At 40.3% G+C, this 19,380-nt stretch overlaps 2 protein-coding genes across 5 annotated transcripts in view; one reads left to right on the top strand and one right to left on the bottom strand.

The window, feature by feature from the left end:
• The window catches only part of Sap30bp (SAP30 binding protein), a 41,343-nt gene extending 30,950 nt beyond the window's left edge, over positions 1 to 10,393 (bottom strand). For 2 of the 3 annotated variants that reach the window (XM_046449557.2, XM_046449559.2), the window contains exons 1-3: positions 10,237 to 10,393; positions 8,646 to 8,755; positions 6,068 to 6,115 (exon numbers count right to left, since the gene is read on the bottom strand). In XM_046449557.2, the coding sequence (XP_046305513.1) occupies positions 6,068 to 6,115; positions 8,646 to 8,755; positions 10,237 to 10,342 (264 nt within the window). In that variant the 5' untranslated portion in view covers positions 10,343 to 10,393. The remainder of the gene's footprint in view (positions 1 to 6,067; positions 6,116 to 8,645; positions 8,756 to 10,236) is intronic. The other variant, XM_046449558.2, reaches the window with a different exon arrangement.
• A 111-nt stretch (positions 10,394 to 10,504) lies between these two features.
• Positions 10,505 to 19,380, top strand: part of Recql5 (RecQ like helicase 5) — a 33,567-nt gene continuing 24,691 nt past the window's right edge. For both annotated transcript variants that reach the window (XM_046449624.2, XM_046449623.2), the window contains exons 1-6: positions 10,505 to 11,298; positions 12,376 to 12,497; positions 13,495 to 14,013; positions 14,856 to 14,961; positions 15,487 to 15,598; positions 16,024 to 16,186. In XM_046449624.2, coding sequence (XP_046305580.1) covers positions 11,169 to 11,298; positions 12,376 to 12,497; positions 13,495 to 14,013; positions 14,856 to 14,961; positions 15,487 to 15,598; positions 16,024 to 16,186 — 1,152 coding nt within the window. In that variant the 5' untranslated portion in view covers positions 10,505 to 11,168. The remainder of the gene's footprint in view (positions 11,299 to 12,375; positions 12,498 to 13,494; positions 14,014 to 14,855; positions 14,962 to 15,486; positions 15,599 to 16,023; positions 16,187 to 19,380) is intronic.

Genomic DNA, 19,380 nt, shown 5'->3' with positions numbered 1-19,380 from the left:
CTAAGACAGCAGTGCCACCTTCTGTTGAGTATGGGTTATACAAGGGTCAGGATCTTACCTCACTGAGGAGGTAAGATCAGAAACCTAAGTTAGCGGAAAAAGAATGCAACAGAAACACCAAAAATGTTCCATTTCCTATGAGATGCTCAGCTGATTCCCCTGACCTCTTCTCTGGTTTGGGACAAACCCAGCACCCGCAGAACCTCATTAGTGCCACCCCTGGGTGATGGACAGGACTGAAGACTCCCTGTATAGCTGGGACCAGAGTTAACATCTCTCATTCAAACTTCCAAATGAAGAATTTTGTACTCATAGATAATCCTTAACATCAGTGATTTAAAAAAAAAAAAAAAAAGCAATTTCCACTCTTGGTATCCCCCTGTGCCAGAGATTAAACCCAGGACCTTGGGCATGCTACTGCTTAGTTACAACCTCAGTCCCAGTCTTGGTGATACTTTTTTTTTTTGGACTGGGGATGGAACTCAGGAGTGTTTTACCATTGAGTTACATTCCCAGTTCTTTTAATTTTTTATTTTGAGAAAGGTTTTGCTAAGTTGCCAAGGCTGGCCTTGAACTTATGATTCTCCTGCCTCAGCATTCCCAGTAGTTGGGATCACAGCCTCAGAAGCAAGCAGAAGTTCTGGCAGCTGTGTTCCTTGCTACTAGTGCTACTGAACACAGATATAACTGACATTATTAAGCCACGTATTGTACTTTTACTTACTCAATCCTCATAAAATAAATGAGGTGGATTTTATTATGATGCCTATTTTCCAGACAAGAGTGTTAAAGAGATTGTAGGTTAAAGAGACTAAGGTTAAGGGAGAGATGGAATTCAAACCTGGGTCTAATTCCGGAAATTTAATTTCTCTCCACCATGGTGGGCTGAATTTGCTTACTCTGGATACTGTGATGCCCACAATGAGCAAGATCCCAAAAGGGGAACTTAATAAACTTTTGCAGAAAAATAGAAGTTACGACACAACTATTTAATATACTAATTCATAATTTCTGTTTTGAAAGAATAGTGATTCTTGAAGTTGGTCTGCAGATCCAAGGGGTCTGCAAAGTCTAAATTATTCTCATAACAGTATGTTATTTTGCACTGTGTTGCCATTTGCAGAAGCAATGGCGTATAAGCTGCTGGACAAATAACGGCAGTGGCACCAAACTGTAGCTATAGTTACTATAAACTCAGTTTATTAAAAAGAGAAAAAGTAAAACCATTTTCATGTAAGAACACTACTCTGGCAAAGTAGTAAAAATGATTAGTTATTTTTAAATATATTTAATTATTAAATCCTGATCTTTGGAAAAAATGTACAATCTCTTTAATACGGTGTATGATAAACTGGGGGGAATGCATGAACCTTTTTGTTGCATGCCAAAGTACGATGGCTGCTCAACGGAAAGCACATATGGTGAATGCCTGAGTTCCAAGCTGAGCTAGTCATTTTCCTCAGAGAACACCATTTCTACTTTAAAGAATGACCACAGACAAATTGGTTATACGATCTTGGGTATCTGCCAGGCATTTTCTGAAAAAAATGAAGCATGTCACTTCCAGGAAAACTCTTGATAGTACAATGCAACTTAAGCTTTCAAGGAAAAAATGTTAGAATCTTGGAAAACATACTCCCCATTGTATATTTGATAGATTTCTGTTACTTAACAGCTTGTCTGATAAGATCAATGATGTTACTAACAAACGTGATTTTTTTTTATATCATAGAACAAAATGTGTCAACATGAGATCTGTGTACACAGTAAACCAATATCTTTATAAATCACCAGTGACTGATAATATAAAATCATGCAAGGGTAAAAGACCCATCGAAAGTGTAGGACACATCTGAAGCTGGGCACACACCTATAATCCCAGAAACTCAGAAACAGGTTTGCAAGTTCAAGGTCAGCTTCAGCAAGAAAGACTATCTCAAAAGAAAGAAAAAAAAAATTGGGTATGTAGTTCGGTGGCAAAGAAACCACAGATTGAGTTTTGATAAAGTATCAAAGAATAATATCCATAATTATCTTAAGGACTATTAAAATACTTCTCTTTTTCAACTACCTATTGTGTAAAGCCAGATTCTCTTCAAATACTTTGAACACACAACAACAGACTAAATTCAAAAGCAGTTATGAGAATTCAGCTGTCTTCTAGTAACACACTTTGTTTCAGAAATACTGTTTTTCACAAAAGTGTTATTTGTGTTAATTTGTAATGAGCTGAATTTTGTTATTTTAAATTACATATAATTTCAACTTTTCTCACTTTTAATCATTTTTCCCTCCAGGACTGAGGACTGAAGCTAAGGTTACTCTACCACTGAGCTACATTCTCAGCCCTTTTTATTTTGAGACAGGGTCTCCTAAGTTGCTGAGGTTGGCCTTGAACTTACAATTCTCCTGCTTTAATTTCCTGAGTAGCTGGGATTTCAGGCTGGCTCCCAGTTTATAATAAATACCAATAGATAAAATTTAAATAAACACAAGTTTTTTTTGGATCCTAAGTTTCTTTTCCCCGGGTACTGGGATCAAACCCAAGACCTCATGCATGCTAAACATAGCACCTTACCACTGAACTATACCCCAATTACAAGATCCTCAATTTAAACAAAAAAAAATTTTTTTTGTAGTTGTAGATGGACAGAATGCCTTTATTTATTTATTTATTAATTATGTGGTGCTGAGAATCCAATCCAGTGCCTCATGCATGCTAGGCAAGTGCTCTGCCACTGGGCTACAGCCCCAGCCCAGGATCCTCAATTTTTAATTGTGTAATAACCAAAATGTTTTGAGGACTGCTATAAAAAAATAAAAAGTGAATCTTGAAAAGCCAAAGCAGAACAGAGAACGCCATCTAGTGGAATAGACAGTTATGACAGCAACTTGCTTACTAACCAATTAAAAGATACTTCCAACATGTACCCCTGTAACAAGTTACATTGTTAGAAACTTTATATACTTAAAGCAAAAACATTCAAATTAAGGTTTTAGAATAAAAAACTTTAAATATCAATTAAAATAAAACTTGAATGTGCCAGAAAAACTCTGGGTTTGAGGTATAGGCTGCTACCTGGAAGATAGTCTGATGCATCTGGGCCAGATTTGATGGCAGGCTCATGCTGGGCAGGGATTGTTTCTAGTCATTAGGATACTGGTGACTGGAGGACATCTAATCCGGCAGCTCTATATAAACTCTCCACCATTACTCTCTAAAATAACTAAGTCAAGTTACCTTAGGACTGGATTTGGTGTTCTGATTCCTGAGGTCTGCCCAACAGAAATAGAAATTATTCCACAAAAACTTTTATTTTCATAGGAAGACTTGAAATTCAAGTGACTGAATGAGGTACAGTAAAGCATATCAGTTAAGGGCCAAGTAGAAATGATAGGACTTTCTAATCCCAATGCGGAACTGAGAAAGAGAAGGCTGAGCACAAAAGACACATTTACAATCTCCCTGAGTGTGCCGTTTTATGGAGTTCACCCCCACCCCCATTTCTTTATTAACTGCTCCTAGACAGCAGAAAAGTCTATTTTATTTTTCATGATCTGCCCTCTCTGATAAAGATATGTTCTTCCCTGAGGATTTACCTCAGGGACCACAGCACTCTACAAGGGGTGATGGTCAAGTGCATGTACCCCATTCTTAAGTCAACTTTCCCAGATGGCCTTCCAGCTTTGAGCACAGGCTGCAACTGCACACATAAAGCTCCAGTCTGGTAAATCCTCTTTTCCCTCCACAATTCAAGCCTAACACCTGATGGCTCCACCAGATTGTTGTATACTCGGGCTCAATGACCCTTATTTTCTTGGTAAAATGTGTTTTTGCCAGGAATGGTGGTGCACTCCTGTAATCCCAGCAACTCAAGAGGCTCAGCTCTAAGCAAGTTAGCAAGACCCTGACTCAAAATAAAACATAAAAGGCTGAAGATGTGGCTCAGGTTCAGTGCCCCTGGGTTCAATCCCCAGGAAAAAAAAAATAAAAAAAGTGTTTTTATGTGAATCATCTATAGCCTTTCATAAATTTATTTCTATGGCTGCAAAGAGTTGTATCCAATCACAGAATCAGTCCAAGTATGGAACAGCTCACACTATATTTTCAGATATACTGTTGTTCTCCATACCTGTGGGTTTCATTATCTGGATATTCAACCATGGATCCAGAATATTTTTTGGGGAAAAAAAATCGCTTATGTGGGCTGGGGTGTAGCTCAGTGGTAGAGCGCTTGCCTTGAATGTGTGAGGCACTGGGTTCCATCCTCAGCACCACACAAAAATAAACTAAACAAAGGAACTGTGTTCATCTACAAGTTACAAAAAAAAAAAAAAAAAATTAAAAAAAAATCTCGTATGTACTAAATATTTCCCTAAATAATACAGTGTAACATTTATTTTCACAGCATTTACACTGTACTAGATATTTTAAGTAACCTAGAAAATCCATGGAGGAGGACATCCACAGGTTATATGCAAACACTACACAATTTAGATAAGGGTTGTGAGCATCTGCAGATTTTGATATTCACATGGGGTGGAGGTGGGATGTTCTGGAACTAATCACCATGGACACTGAAGGACTACTATTTAGATTGTTAACTGGATAGTTTTCCTAAATTCTACTAAGCCATCTTGAAGGCTTCACCTGGTTTCAAAGTAGGTTTTTTTGTTTTGGGGGTACCAAGGATGGAACCCATGGTTACATAACCACTAAGCCACATCCCCAATGTTTTATTTTGAGACAGTCTTGCTAAGTTGCTTAGGGCCTTGCTAAGTTGCTGAGGCTAGCTTTGAACTTGTGATCTTCCACCTAAGCCTCCCGAGTTGCTGGGATCACAGGCTTGAGCTACCATGCCCAGCTCAAAGTATGTTGTTTTTTAATTTTTCATTTGTTTTGGTAGTACTGGGGATTGAACCCAGGGCCTTGCACACACTATTCACGGACTTTACCGCTGAGCCACATAACTAGTCCTCACCCTCAGCCCTTCTGATTTTTTAATTTTGAGACAGGGTCTCAATAAATTGCCCAGGCTGACTTCAATCTTGTAGTTCTCCAGCCTAAGCCTCCTAGATAGCTGGGATTATAGGTATGCACCAGTAGGACTGGCTTCAAAGCAGTTTTTTTTTTTTTTTTAAAAGAGAGAAAGAGAGAGGAGAGAGAATTTTTTAATATTTATTTTTCAGTTTTCAGTGGACACAACATCTTCATTTTATTTTTATGTGGTGCTGAGGATCAAACCCAGTGCCCCAAGCATGCCAGGCAAGCGTGTTACCGCTTAAGCCACATCCCCAGCCCTCAAAGCAGTTTTTAAGTGCAAAATTTGATCCCTATTCCCCAGGCCCAGAGTAATGGAATTAGTTTTTCTCTTTAGGGGCTAAAAAAAAAAATGTCCCATAAAGAAAGACTCCTCAAAAGACACATGTCCAATGCCCAGTGAATAACATAGCAGTTTAACCTGAACAAGTGGTCTTAACCTTCATCGCTACTGGACCACTAAGAAACTTGACAGGAATCACTGTTAATTACTCTCAGCTGCTACTGGGATGGACCTATGAGAAGAAATGGCTTCATGAAAATAAATATGTCTTCCTGACCATTAAACACAGCTTGCCCAAGAGTGAAAGTTGTACATCCCTAGGAAAATGTACATGGGATCAACATCCCCAGCAGTTGGGGTGAGGTCTCATATTGGTCTGAGCCTCTTGGAGATCTTTTTCACTTCTAGAAGCCTAAGAGAATCCCAAGTACACATGGCAACCCTCATGCCTTCCTGATTTCCACAAAGCACTTGGGAGACAGTGTGAGTTGTGAGACTCAGGCCTCTTGCTTTCTAGTCCAGAGTATGGCACAATCTGCAAGCCTGGAAATCTACTCTGCCTCAGGACTTATTCATTCCTAGGTTGCCTCAAAGATCTTTCTTTATAAAGCTGGCACTTTATAAATGCCACAAGGTCACACAATTATTAGTGGGACAGATCGTGACCAGACATATGAACTGAGCCATGATGTTAAAATGCCTTGTTCGTATCCAGCCACCCCGCCACAGCCAACACCAAATACCTTTGGGTCATCAGCCTCAGGTTTTTCAGTCTCTGAATCGTCATCTTCCTACAAGACAAAGAATTTAGAGGATTAAGCTTAAAGGAGTGGGCCTGAGAGTCTCACATGCATAACTAAGGTTGGAGCAAAAAGCTCATTTACCCAGAAGGGGTCATCCCACCAAGAACCCCTCCCCTACCAAATGACCCACAGCTAGAGAAAGAGAAGGGGAAAAGGAGATGTTCTGGGGTGGGGGGAATCCAAAAACAACAGCAGCTCAAAGTCAACAGTTACTCCAGTGGTGCCACAGTCCACATCAATGAAAATGCTCAAGGTAAAATATTACATAAAGAGTGGAAAGAAGTTGTAATTTGCTTCAGAAAAGAATAAAATTAGGTTACAGGATAAAACAAGCATAGTGTTTCCACTGAAATATGAATGATTTAAAACCAGTATTATGGATCTTTTCCCCCCTTGCCTTTCATATTCACAAATATATCAGATTTAGACCTAACACAACACTGTTCAACATAAAAAAAGAGCTGTGACTCAGACATCTATACCCTGGTACCTCAACCAGTAGAATTCACACTAACATGAACACAGGAAGGTAGACATATGACTAGAGCAGGTGACCTAGGAAAGGCAGGACTAAAGGGCAATGCACAGTCTTTCTTGGGTCCCAGCTGAGTGGGTTCCGCCTCCACTGAGTGCTTACATTACTGACTGCCACTGATCCATTCTGCCCACCTTGTTCCTTATCCAAATGAGCACCATGTGAATAAGACATTGTCCAGAGCAAGACCACAATTCTACTGAACACTTATACTAATATAACGAAGGTCCCAAAGATCAGGCACAGCTATTTTGTTAGATAATTAAATCCATGTCACTTCCATTACCTACAGCACTCCCAATACATGAAAGCTTTTTTAGTGCTGAGGAAAAACTGATTTGACACTGTTATTTTCAACAAAGTTACACTTTAAACCAAATGTGACCCAGCACTCTAGATGTTACTATACACACCACCTAAGAGTTGTAAACAAATATAGTAATGATTTTGAGACTTAACTGCCCTGTAAGGTGCCAGTGAGTCAAAGCCTTTGGATGCAATCTCCATAATCTCCTTAAAATGAAATCAATCAGCCAAATAATCAGTGATGGAGCCAGCTGAACACATATTTCAGAACATCTATTTTGGGATTGGTGAAATTTTACTAAAATATGAAACAAAGCTTAAATATGATGGAAATTCTAAGAAAAACAAATATGGAACAACATTTAAAAAATACACATTATGTAAATGTATTAAAGAAAGCAGTTAGGAAGATTAAGGCAATATATACATACTTGAGAAAAGTCAAGAAAAGATCTTATAAAGTTTTTCTTAAAAAAATATAATCAACTCTGAATTATAATTATTTATGGCTGAGGCTAAAGACATGAAAATACTTCACAAAAGAGCACAGAATATATTTCTATTAATTTGGAAAGCCATAATGCTGGGAACTGAACCCAGGGCCTGCTAGGCAGGTGCTCTACCACTGAGCTACACTACCAGCCCTAATTTGGGAAGCATTTTAATGCTAACATTAACATATAAACATGTAATAACATGTTTAAATAAATAAGTGTGTCAATTCAAACTGTTGCAAAATAGCCAGACTCAATCAATATCGAAATTCAATTTTGTACATATCTATGCTAAGCATTAGCATGAACTTCCTTGCTTTTCTTCCAAACATTCATTCAATCATTTTTATGGTGGTGGGGACTGAATGTAGGCCTTGCACATGGTAGGGAAGACTCCATTTCTGAGTTACATCACCAGCATCTCCAAACTTAAAAATTCTGATTCATAAGCCAGGCTTGGTGGTGCACACCTGTAATCCCAGCAACTCAGGAGGAATGTAAATTGGAGGCCAGTCTGAGCAACTCAGCAAAGCCCTAAGCAACTAAGTGAGACCCTGTCTCAAAATAAAAAAATAAAAAGGGCTGGGGATATGGCTCAGTGGTAAAGTGGCCCTGGGTTCAATCCTCAGTACCAAAAAAAATTTCTGGTTCATGCTGCTCTCAGGTGATTGTGAATCCTATGTCTTTCTTGTTAATAAAAACAAGTTCTCCTTTCTTTGTTATCCAGTACCTACTTAACATAAAGTGGAAGAAAATGAAATTTCCTTTCCTTATCTTGTTAACCAACTGAAGTAATTAAATGAGCCCCAATTGAGATTTCAAATAATACAGAGTTGATTTCAGATATAAATAACACACCAATTAGGATGAACACACTGTTATATCATTTAAGTAGGGAAAACTCATACAAAACACCCACTGATATCTGAGTTAAATAAAATAGTCCACTATCTTTCCTTGCAAATTTCAATTCCAAGGTTCATACAAAATGGTCCAGGTAAAAATGGATTTCATTTTCAATAGAACTACTGATATTCAACTTAGTTTCTTCAACCAATGGAAAACAAAAATGGGGAAGAAATGAAGTTCAGCCATAAAATGGAATATTATTGACACAATTCAAAAGTTTCTTGACAAACAAAAAGGTGCTTTGAACAGCTCTGGATTCAACAAATTTACTTACCGACTGTTTGCTGTTCTCATCTTCCTCTTCTTCATAACCATCTTCATCACCCCCTGGGCGAGAAAAGTCATCATCTCCATAGGCATCAGACACCAATCCACCTTTCTCTTCTGAAACAGAGGTGGTAAAAGATGGAGAAGAAAGAAAGAAAAAAGAAAAAAAAAAAAAAGCAAGAAAACTTTCTAGTGACTTGAATGGCTAAGACTATCTCTGAAGAAAAAAGGGGAAATTAATTCTCATGTAAGTGACCACAGACATAAACATGGAAGAATATCACACTAAATCCTGTTTCTTTTTTTTTTTTTTTTTAAAGAGAGAGGGAGAGAGAGAGAGACAGAATTTTTTTAATATTTATTTTTTTTAGTTATCGGCGGACACAACATCTTTGTTTGTATGTGGTGCTGAGGATCGAACCCGGGCCGCACGCATGCCAGGCAAGCGCGCTACCGCTTGAGCCACATCCCCAGACCCTAAATCCTGTTTCTAATGCTGTCAATCCAGGCTGGGGGTGTAGTAGAACACCTGCCTAGCATTCATGAGGCTCTGGCTTATATTCCCAGCACAGTCAAAAAAAAAAAAAAAAAAAAAAATTAAAGCTCTCAGTCCAGGGCTGGGTTTGTGCTCATTGGTAGAGCACTTGCATAGCACATGTGAGGCACTGGGTTCAATCCTCTGTACCATGTAAAACAATAATAATAAGCAAATAAAATTATAGAAAAGGTTTTTTAAAAAAGCTGTCAGTCCATCTACACTAGTTTAACTGAAGCCTTCCCTTCTCTGAATTATCATAGCATGGAGCTTGAACATTTCTTTTGACATGCTTGCCTCTACCTTGTATCATAGGAACCTGTGACTTTGCCTTCTCTTATAAGACAGACTGTCTTATTCATTTTCGTACCAATTCCCTTCACTTTCCAAATGAGAAAACGCAAGGCCTAGATACATTAGGTAACTTGCTCTTTCTACTACCCCAAAGAAATCTGTTCCTATTCTAACAAGAGATTCATAATTCGAACAAAACAACAAAATTACTGATGGGCTTTAAAAACTCACAAAGAAACAGAATCACCCAGAAGCTTTAAAAAAAAAAAAAAAAAAAGCTCACAAATACCCAAATTTTATGGCGTAAGCTACAGAATTACACTCTCTGGAGTGTAATTTAGACCTACGTCTAAAAAGCTCCAAGATATGTTTAGAGATCATTCCTAATTTAAAAGTCATAAATTTACCAAGACACACGTTTCATCACTCTCCAAGTAGGTTTTACTCATCTCCCTCCCCCCATCAAACAAGGAACCGGAGCGAACTGGTAGTGATGCTGCGGCCGTGGATACCTCTCTCCCTTCGTCCATTCCAATGCCCAGCACAGATTTCTATTAAGTTTTAGCAGAAGAGTAGAAACAAAGGAAGGAAACAGTTCTTATTGTAAAATCTCTAATGTTAAACCTAACTCAGGACCCCGACTGCGCTTCGGGGCTCCGGGGTCCGAATCGTGGGGCACAATGAACATCTCTTCCCCTCCTACCCCACTAGGAGAGCAGCATTCTGAAAGACGCTCGATTCCCCCTTCAGCTTCCCACTCGGGCCTCACCAGCCGCACCGCCCACAGCTTCGTTTCCAGCTTCGCCATCAGACTCGGGTTCTGAATCCTCGGCGTAAACCGCCAGAGACGACAGAACGTTCTTCTTCCCCGCCATTTTATTCCCACAGCTTGGGCGTGGCTCACGCCTATGACTCAAAGACGACGACTTCCGTGAGGAAAGTCAACTTCTTCCGGATCCCAAGACACACCGCGCCCGATGGTAACCAATCAAAACCGCCGTTTCTGAACCTGGCCCATCCCTCAGGTCTGCGCTTCATTGCGTCATCATCGCGCGACGGCTGTAAGGTTGTAGGGGTTGTACCTGACAGGCTATTCCCAGGGGTTTATCTTAGAGTTGGGAAAGGTGTGTAGAAGTGTTTGAGCGCTTGCGGAACCAGCGGACAGCAGCGGCCGGGCAAGAATCCTTGGCCCTTAGAGGCCCTACGGCCGGGTCTGATACCTGGGGGTGGTGAAAAGAGGGAATCTTCTGCTGGTGAAGAGAGAAAACTGTGGATCTGGGGCTCAGAGGAAGAAAAGTGGAAGGGCCGGTCCTGGGGGGAAGAATAGTCGTCAAGACTGCCCTTACAGAAGAAGGAGCAGTAGGTGGATCTTAGAAAAACAATTCCACGTTCTCCAAACTCTTCCAAAGACAGTTGCGTTTCTTGTGATCTGATTCTAGCTCTGGGCTAATTGGCCTGGGATAGTTCAATGTGTTTATGTTCATGGAGTCTAACAGTGCAGATGATAATTGCCCAGGAATGTATTGCTTGAGACAGTTCACCTGCAACTTTACTACTTGAAAATAACATTGCTTAAGTGTAATATAGCAGATTTATTCTTACAGAAGAAAAACAATCAGTGTTTTAAAAGCAGAACAGAGAGTTCTCGTGGCAATCTTCCACCACTTTTGCTTTAACTTTTGGCTACTAATTTTCGTTAAGATGAACACCCACCCTCCCTCCACTTCCTTTGACCCTGAACGGCGAGTCCGGAGCACATTGAAGAAGGTCTTTGGGTTTGACTCTTTTAAGACAACTTTACAGGAGAATGCGACCATGGCTGTAGTGAAAGGTAACATGAGACCACCTGCCTTTAAATTTCTACTGGCTGTACCATAGCATAACATCATCCTCTTAAAACTTCCTACTTCCTCACCTTAGGCCTGTAACTAGTTTTGGAGATCTTTAGACTTATCATCTAAAGCTGCAATTTTAATGGCAGAATCAGTCACTTGTTCTGATTCTTACATTATATAGCTGGAGCCAAAAATAGTCTTTGAAAAATTATTCCTAGATTCCCATTTTTTGTTTGGGTAGTCACAAGGTAATCCCCTTGTTGAAAAGTAAGTATTTGGGTCCCCCATAAGAAAGGAAGGAGCAGTAAGATTGTAAACTGGAGATATGATCATTGGAAATTGTCCAGAGGGGAGCAGCAGTGTAATATTTAAAAATTTTTTTTTTAGTTGTTGATGGGCTTTTATTTTTAGTTATTTATATGTGGTTCTAAAGATTGAACCCAGTGCCTCACACATGCTAGACAAGTGCTCTACCACTGAGCAACAACCCCAGCCCTGCAGCAGTGTAATATTACTGATATATTTATAAACAAAATATCTCTAAGTGATGTCCTTGTGTGTCTATACAGATGTGCCCAGTCACCTAGCAATATTCTGCTTTTACAACTGTTTTTTTTTTTTCAGTCATCTATGTCCCAGCAGACTCAAAATTTATGCCCTTATTATTATTATTCGTGTATGTGGTACTGAGGATTGAACCCAGGGCACTCTACCACTAAGCTACATCCTTAGTTCTTTTATTTTTTTATTTTGAAATAGGGTCTCACTAAGTTACTTCAAACTTATTATTCTCTGCCTCAGCCTCCCAAGTTGCTGGGATTATAGGCAGATGCTACCATGCCCAACTCATACTCTTTTGTTTTTTAATACCATTACCAGAAATAGTTTTCAGACATTTCCAAATATTTTAGTATCCTTGTCCTTTTTATAGAAGGGACAAAAGAGAGTTAACATATCCAGATCTTCCCCTGTGCCAGACACTGCTAGATGTTGTTCCTACATTCTCTTTAAATTTTCAACAACCTTGATGAAAACAGGAAGCACTGAGACGTTATCTTTTTGTGTTTTTGCAGGTGACAAGGATGTCTTTGTGTGCATGCCCACAGGTGCAGGAAAATCCCTTTGCTATCAACTCCCTGCACTGTTGGCTAAAGGCATCACTATCGTTATTTCTCCTCTTATTGCTTTGATTCAGGTGAGCTTTGGGGAATGAAGGTGGTAACCCAAAACAATGAAGGAATGGTTGTTTATAGTTAGAAATTTTACTCCTCCTTTATTTGGTCTTTGCCTTTTATTTTCTCTGATTTGCCTACATTACTCTTGTTGGGTTTCTGAATTGCCCAAATGTAAGGTTCTCTATTAGTGCATGTCACTCTTGTGGGTCACAAATGAGTCTTACTGTTTTGATGGCCTGAGGTCCTTCATCCTCTGGGTTTGGTTTTTGTTTTTGCTTTTTGGTTTTGTTTTGTTTTGGGTTTTTTTGGTGCAGAAGTGTATGAAACTTTATCTGTTCCATACACCAACTCACTCTCACATCCACACACATGTGCTCGTGATGTTAGGATAAAAGGTGCAGGTGTATAGGTAGCTAAATTGATATGAGGAATCCCTGGTGTCCTGGTTTATTTTGGCAAGTGTACAGGTATGTGAAACCGAAAAAGAGATGAGAAACTCATTGGGACCTTACTGACCAGATGTTCTGACTGTATTTAGTGCCTGCAGATGGGCTGATGGAATTAGAATTGAGGAAGTAAGGCCATGTGGTTAAGAGCCATCCACCCAAAAGAAAGGTACACAGACTGGGAACACCAGTTGTACTTTGCCAGTGTTCCCTATTCTCAGGCTTTGTGCCAGGTGCTTTATATGCATTCACATTACCTTTAAAATGTAAAATTTTATTCACTTCTTACTACAGTCTTATTAGATGGTTACTATTTTGGGAGAGAGAACTAGAACTGAGTCCCAGGGGTTAAGAAACAGCCTGAGAGCAGGTAGCACTTTAATGAGCCAGGATTAGATCCAGGTCTTTGTGACTCCAGAGAGCCTGTCCTCTCAGCCACTTCACCTTGCATACTTCTGGGCAAAGAGCAGATATGTGGAAGGAGGGGAGGAGGCTTTATGACTGGGAAGTTTCCTGGGGAGTTGCAATGAAATTGACCACTGATTCTGGCCTTGTCCCCTTTTGCCCTCAGGACCAAGTGGACCATTTGCTGGCCCTGAAGGTACAAGTGAGTTCCCTGAACTCAAAGCTTTCAGCGCAGGAGAGGAAGGAGCTGCTTTCTGACTTGGAGCAAGAAAAACCCTGGACCAAGCTTCTCTACATTACCCCAGAGATGGCAGCTGCATCCTCCTTCCAGCCCACCCTGAATTCCCTAGTGTCCCGCCACCTTCTCTCCTACTTGGTGGTGGATGAAGCTCATTGTGTTTCCCAGTGGGGACACGACTTTCGTCCTGATTATCTGCGTCTGGGTGCTCTGCGCTCCCGCCTGGCACATGCCCCATGTGTGGCCCTGACTGCCACAGCCACCCGACAAGTTCAAGAGGATGTGTTTGCTGCCCTGCATCTGAAGCAACCAGTTGCCACTTTCAAGACTCCCTGTTTCCGGGCCAACCTCTTTTATGATGTGCAGTTCAAGGAACTGATTTCTGATCCCTATGGAAACCTGAGGGATTTCTGCCTTAAGGCTCTTGGACAGAAGGCTGATAAAGGGGTGAGACCCTAAGGTTGGGGACTAAGGTGTTATCTGCACCAGAGAGATGGATAGTTTTTCAAACCTTTGCTTTTCCTAGCTTCTTAGTCAGGCTTCCTAAAACTTGTGTACAAGCTGAGTACAGTGCCTGTAATTACAGCTACTTGAGAGACCAAGATAGAAAGATAGAAAATTCCAAGCTAGCCTGGGCAACTTAGTGAGACCCTGTTTCAAAATAATTTTTTTTTTTTTTGCTAGGGAAGCTACTAGGAATTGAACCTAAGAGTACTTTACCACTGAACTACATCCTTAGCCCTCACAAAGTCTCCTGGGGTCTTATTAAGTTGATGAGGCTGGCTTTGAACTTGCAATCCTTCTGCCTCAGCCTTCCTAGTCACTGGGATTATAGGCATGCACCAGCATGCCTGGGTCAAAATAAAATTTTAAAAAAGAGTTGGAGATATAGCTGAGTGGTAGAGTGCCCCTGGGTTCAGTTCTCAGTGCTTCACAAAACAAACTTGGGCACAAAAAGAGTTATCCCTTTCATTACCTGGCATTGTCCTCCTCAATGGGGTTCCCTTGTCTTGGCTCCATCTGTGGAAAACAAGCACATGGTCCCTCTGTGTGAAGCCTTTGCTGACCTACACAGGGTTTTGGGGAGTAGGCAGAGGAATTATAGAGGCTGGACTTTAGGCTGCTTTGGTTCTGCTTCTTCTGAAGCAGGAGAGCTCTGTTGGTTGTCCTGCCTTCTCAGTAGACTGAAGTTGACAAGACAAAACACAGAGCTTCTTCTGAAGCAGGCTGCACCTAGCAGGCTGATTGTTTTCTTCCCACACCTCTTTTCTTCCTGTCTCCCCATTCAGTTGTTGTCCGGCTGTGGCATTATCTACTGCAGGACTAGAGAGGCTTGTGAACAGGTGGCCATAGAGCTCAGCAGCAGGGGTGTGAATGCTAAGGCTTACCACGCAGGTAAGAGATGTCCAGGCTATGTGGTCCTCTTCACTTGAGGAGGCCTGTTTTGTTCCTATGGATTCTGGATAATTAGGTGATTCATTATCTTTTTCCAGAGACCCATGCAGAGCTAAAATTCACTTGATTCCGCTAAAAGGAGTCCAGGTGTGAATGAGGTCTAAAATAAGAGTTGTAATTCCTGAATTCTTTTTCTTATCCTGTGCCCACCAAGCAGCAGGGGATGCATTTTTATAAGTCCAGATATAAAAAACCAGGTCAAAGAAGCACAGGCTTTGGAGGCCAATGGACAACAGTTTGAGTCTCATCTAACATTTATTGAATGCTCTGTGCATTCACGTTGACCCACGGGCTGAGGTCTTTATGTCTATTAACTGAGATTCTGTGAGATTAAGTACCCAGCCCCAGGTCATATAGCTGGGAGTGATGGACTCAGGGTGGGTATAAAGTGCCCAGCAATGTAAAACCCAAGGTAAACCCATGGGAAATGTGGGTTATCCTTCCCCACCTTCTCCACCTTTGCAGGGCTGAAGGCTTCTGATAGAACACAGGTGCAGAATGAGTGGATGGAGGAGAAGGTCCCTGTAATTGTTGCAACCATCAGTTTTGGAATGGGAGTGGACAAAGCCAATGTCAGGTGAGCTCTGCTTATTGCTTTACCTTCCTGGTTGGAGCCTGGCTCAGGGTAGTTTGCCTAGTTCTGTGCTTCAAAGAAGTTATAAAAGACTTAGTCATAGTTGTGTCTCTCATAAGTGTCAGAGTCTAATCTTATTCTAAGACTGGTATTTATTCCACTGGGCCTCTGGCTGTGAACTTTTTTGGATCCCCCATATTTGTTGAAATTACCCCCTTAACTCCTGCCTCTAAGCTGGGCTGCTCCATGGCAGAGAGAGCTGCTAATGTGCTACAGGCATCTCAGCCAGCTTACTCTGGGATCTTTTTTCTGCTTCCTTGTACCTGGCCTCAGTGGATAGAGCCCTGCTCTAGTGGCACAGGATTCCCCCCTCCATGAGGACTCAGCTCTTCCATATCTCATGCAACTCATTCTTTTGAATCCCACAGGTTTGTCGTCCACTGGAATATTGCCAAGTCAATGGCTGGGTTCTACCAGGAGTCTGGCCGGGCTGGCAGGGATGGGAAGCCTTCTTGGTGCCGTCTCTATTACTCTAGGAATGATCGGGACCAAATTAGCTTTCTAATCAGGAAGGAAATTGGGAAACTCCAGGTAAGTCATGGGTGGTATTAGCCTTTTCTAACTGAACCCACCACTCTCCAGTTTTACACAGTCTATTTCCCAGTCCAGCTGGAGCTTCTGTAAGCTAGACAGGGCGTTACTGGCCAGGGTTTTGCAGGGTAGTAGTGGTGTGTAGGGTGGACAGGCAGCTGACAACAAGCTAGTTTGGTCTTATTTTCTTTATAAACATTTAAATTATGCTATTTTACAGTCAAAATCAATCTTGCCCTTGTTTTAGTGAGCATTGTTATATGAGCATTTCCCATTGTTATGTGTCTTTTACTTTTGCTTTTAGCCATTTTTTATTTTTTAATGGTTAGGCATTCTTCTTAGAAAACCTAAAAACAGAACCAAACATGTAAGAGAACCTGATATGTGATAGGTAGCATTATAAATCAACAGGAAATTGTTGGAAAAGGGGGAACTGTTGAATAGTGCCAACCAAAAAAAATTTAGGTCCCTACCTGATAGCACATACATATGAATTACAGGTGGGTTCAAGACCTCAAAAAGCTATAAAATTAAAAGGCGAAATATTTTATCTTCTTGAGGAAGAGCAGAGCAACTCAAGGTTTTTTTTTTTTTAAATAAGTTTAAAAAATTTTTTTTAGATATTGATGAACCTTTATTTAATTCACTTATTTATATGTGGTGCTGAGAATTAAACCCAGTGCCTCATACAAAATTAGGCATATGCTCTACCACTGAGCCACAACTCCAGCCCCTACTCAAGATTTTTGAAATAGAAACCATAAAGGAGCATGTGATGTATTTGATGAAATTCCAACTAAAATTTTCTGTATAATGGGCAACACCATAAATTAAGTGGAAAAAAAGGGGAAGATATTTGTAGTATATATTATTGGTGGGCTGTTGAGAGAACTCCTTATAAGAAAAGGTACCAGCCTCATAGCACAAAGCACAGACAATTCATAGAAGAGGAAAACAGAATATTTAATAAATGTACAGAGATGTTCAATGTTACTTAGGAATCAAAAACATGCAAATCAGAAAACAAGCTATCCTTTTATACCTATTAGGTTGGCAGAAATGTAAAACATTTATAACCAATTGTTGTTAAGAATGTGGAGGCTGCGTATGGTCATGTGAACCTGTGGTCCCAGCTACTCAGGAGGCTGAGACAGGAGGATCACTTGAGCCCAGGAGTTTGAGGCTAGCCTGGGCAATAGAGTGAGACCCTGTCTTAAAAAAAAAAAAAAAATTACAAGAAAATTTAGCCTGGTGTATGATCTAGGGCTGGAGTTATTATGTGTATGTATGGGGGAGTACTAGGGATTGAACCCAGGAATGCTCCACCATTGAGCTATATCCCCAGTCCTTTTTTTAATTTTTATTTTGAAACAAGTCTGGCTAAATTGCTGAGAGCATCACAGATTGCTGAGGCTGCTTTCAAATTTGTGTTCCTCCTGCCTCAGTCTCCCAAGTCACTGGGATTATAGGTGTGTGCCACCACATCCAGCCTGGAGATACTTTTGTAGTAGAAATTACAAGCCTGGAGGGCTGGGGATGTGGCTCAAGTGGTAGAGCGCTCGCCTAGCATGCGTGAGGCACTGGGTTCGATCCTTAGCACCACATACAAATAAAATAAAAGATATTGTGTCCACCTAAAAGCTAAAAAAATAAATATTAAAAAAAAGAAAAGAAATTACAAGCCTGGAAAGCTATCCTTTTAAAAAAAGAAATATTTGAATACATTAAAAAGTTTTAAATTTCTATCAACTCTGAAGCTATAAAAAATGTATATGGCAAAAAGTCCCATAAACAAAGTCAATAGATAAACAGTAGATCTGGGAAAATATTTCAGTATAGAAGCAAGTAAAAGGTTAAGGTTGAGAACAGAGAGCTTTTGCCAATTGATAAGAAAAAGGACACGAAAAGCAAAGAATATGAAAAAAATGTTCCCAGAAAAACTCATCCAAATGACATTTCAAAAGATGCTCAAATTAATAGCAATCAAATAAATGCAAATTAAATGTTTTGACATGCATGTGAATAAGCTCTAGCCCTGGTTGCTAGTGGGGCTGTGTAGGAAAGAGGACTCATGCTTTGCCAAGCAAAGAGTTACAGTCATTTTGAAGAAAGCAATCTAGCACCTTCTATCATACTTTTTTTTTTTTTTGCAATGCTGGAGATAGAGCCTAGGACCTTGCACTTGGGAGGCAAGTGCTCTGTCACTGATCTGCACCCCTAGCTCCCTGTTACCCTTTAAAATACAGGTATACTTTGACCCAGATATCCTATTTCTGGCATCAGAGTCTATGAAATAAAAGTGCCAGTGCATAAGCTCATGTGTAGAGCCTGTGAGGCAGAATTGTTCATGATGACAGAAAATGACAAAGAAGATGAATGTTGATCCTTGGGCAGTGAGTAAAGAAATCATGGTACATGTTCCCCATGAGGGGATACAAGGCACAGCTGAGGCTGAGGAAGGCTCCTATCTTATTTTTTAGAAATTCATATTTATTACTACTCAGACATTTGTTTATGCTCTGTCTACTTTTCTGAAATGCAAACTCCATGAGAGTGGGACCTTTTGCTTTCTGTAACTGTAGTGCCTAGATCTGTGTGGGAACAGAGTTAGTATTTAGTAAATGAATGGCTAAATTAAGGAATGGGGAGAGAAGGTGAATGCAAGTAAAGATTAGGATGGAGACTTTTGTGGGCAGAGAATGATGGTTTGCCCTGAACTAAGGGAGCATGATTAACTCATCTCCATGATCTGAAATTCACATTAGACAAGGTAAAGATTTTGCTAGGATGATTGAGTAGAAGGTATTTATTTGAAACTTACTAACAGTGAATTTTGGGAACCTACGCTAGACTCCTTGAAATATTTAAGATCATTGGAGAGAAAGAGAAGATCTAGAAAACTTATATAGAGAGAACACAGGCAATATATGATGGACTGAGAACCAGAAGGGCATCTGGTTTCTCAGCTGGAACACTAGAAACAAGATAACTGTGAAGTAGAGCCTTCAAATTCCAAACAAATGCCAGGCCCATGTGGTGGCACATTCCTGTAATCCCAGGGACTTGGAAGGCTGAGGCAGGAGTATCTCAAGTTCAAACCCCACCTCATCAACTTAGTGAGGTTCTGTCTCAAAATAAAAATATAAAAAAGGTCTAGGAATATAGCTAGTGGTAAAGCACTCTGGGTTTAATCC

The sequence above is a fragment of the Marmota monax genome, unplaced genomic scaffold (genome assembly GCF_021218885.2).
Source record: "Marmota monax isolate L192 unplaced genomic scaffold, Marmota_monax_Labrador192_F-V1.1 WCK01_AAM20220418_F8-fsc00292, whole genome shotgun sequence".
Classification (NCBI taxonomy): domain Eukaryota; kingdom Metazoa; phylum Chordata; class Mammalia; order Rodentia; family Sciuridae; genus Marmota; species Marmota monax.
The sequence above is the reverse complement of the archived record's forward strand: the minus strand, read 5'-3'. Positions and strand labels throughout refer to the sequence as shown.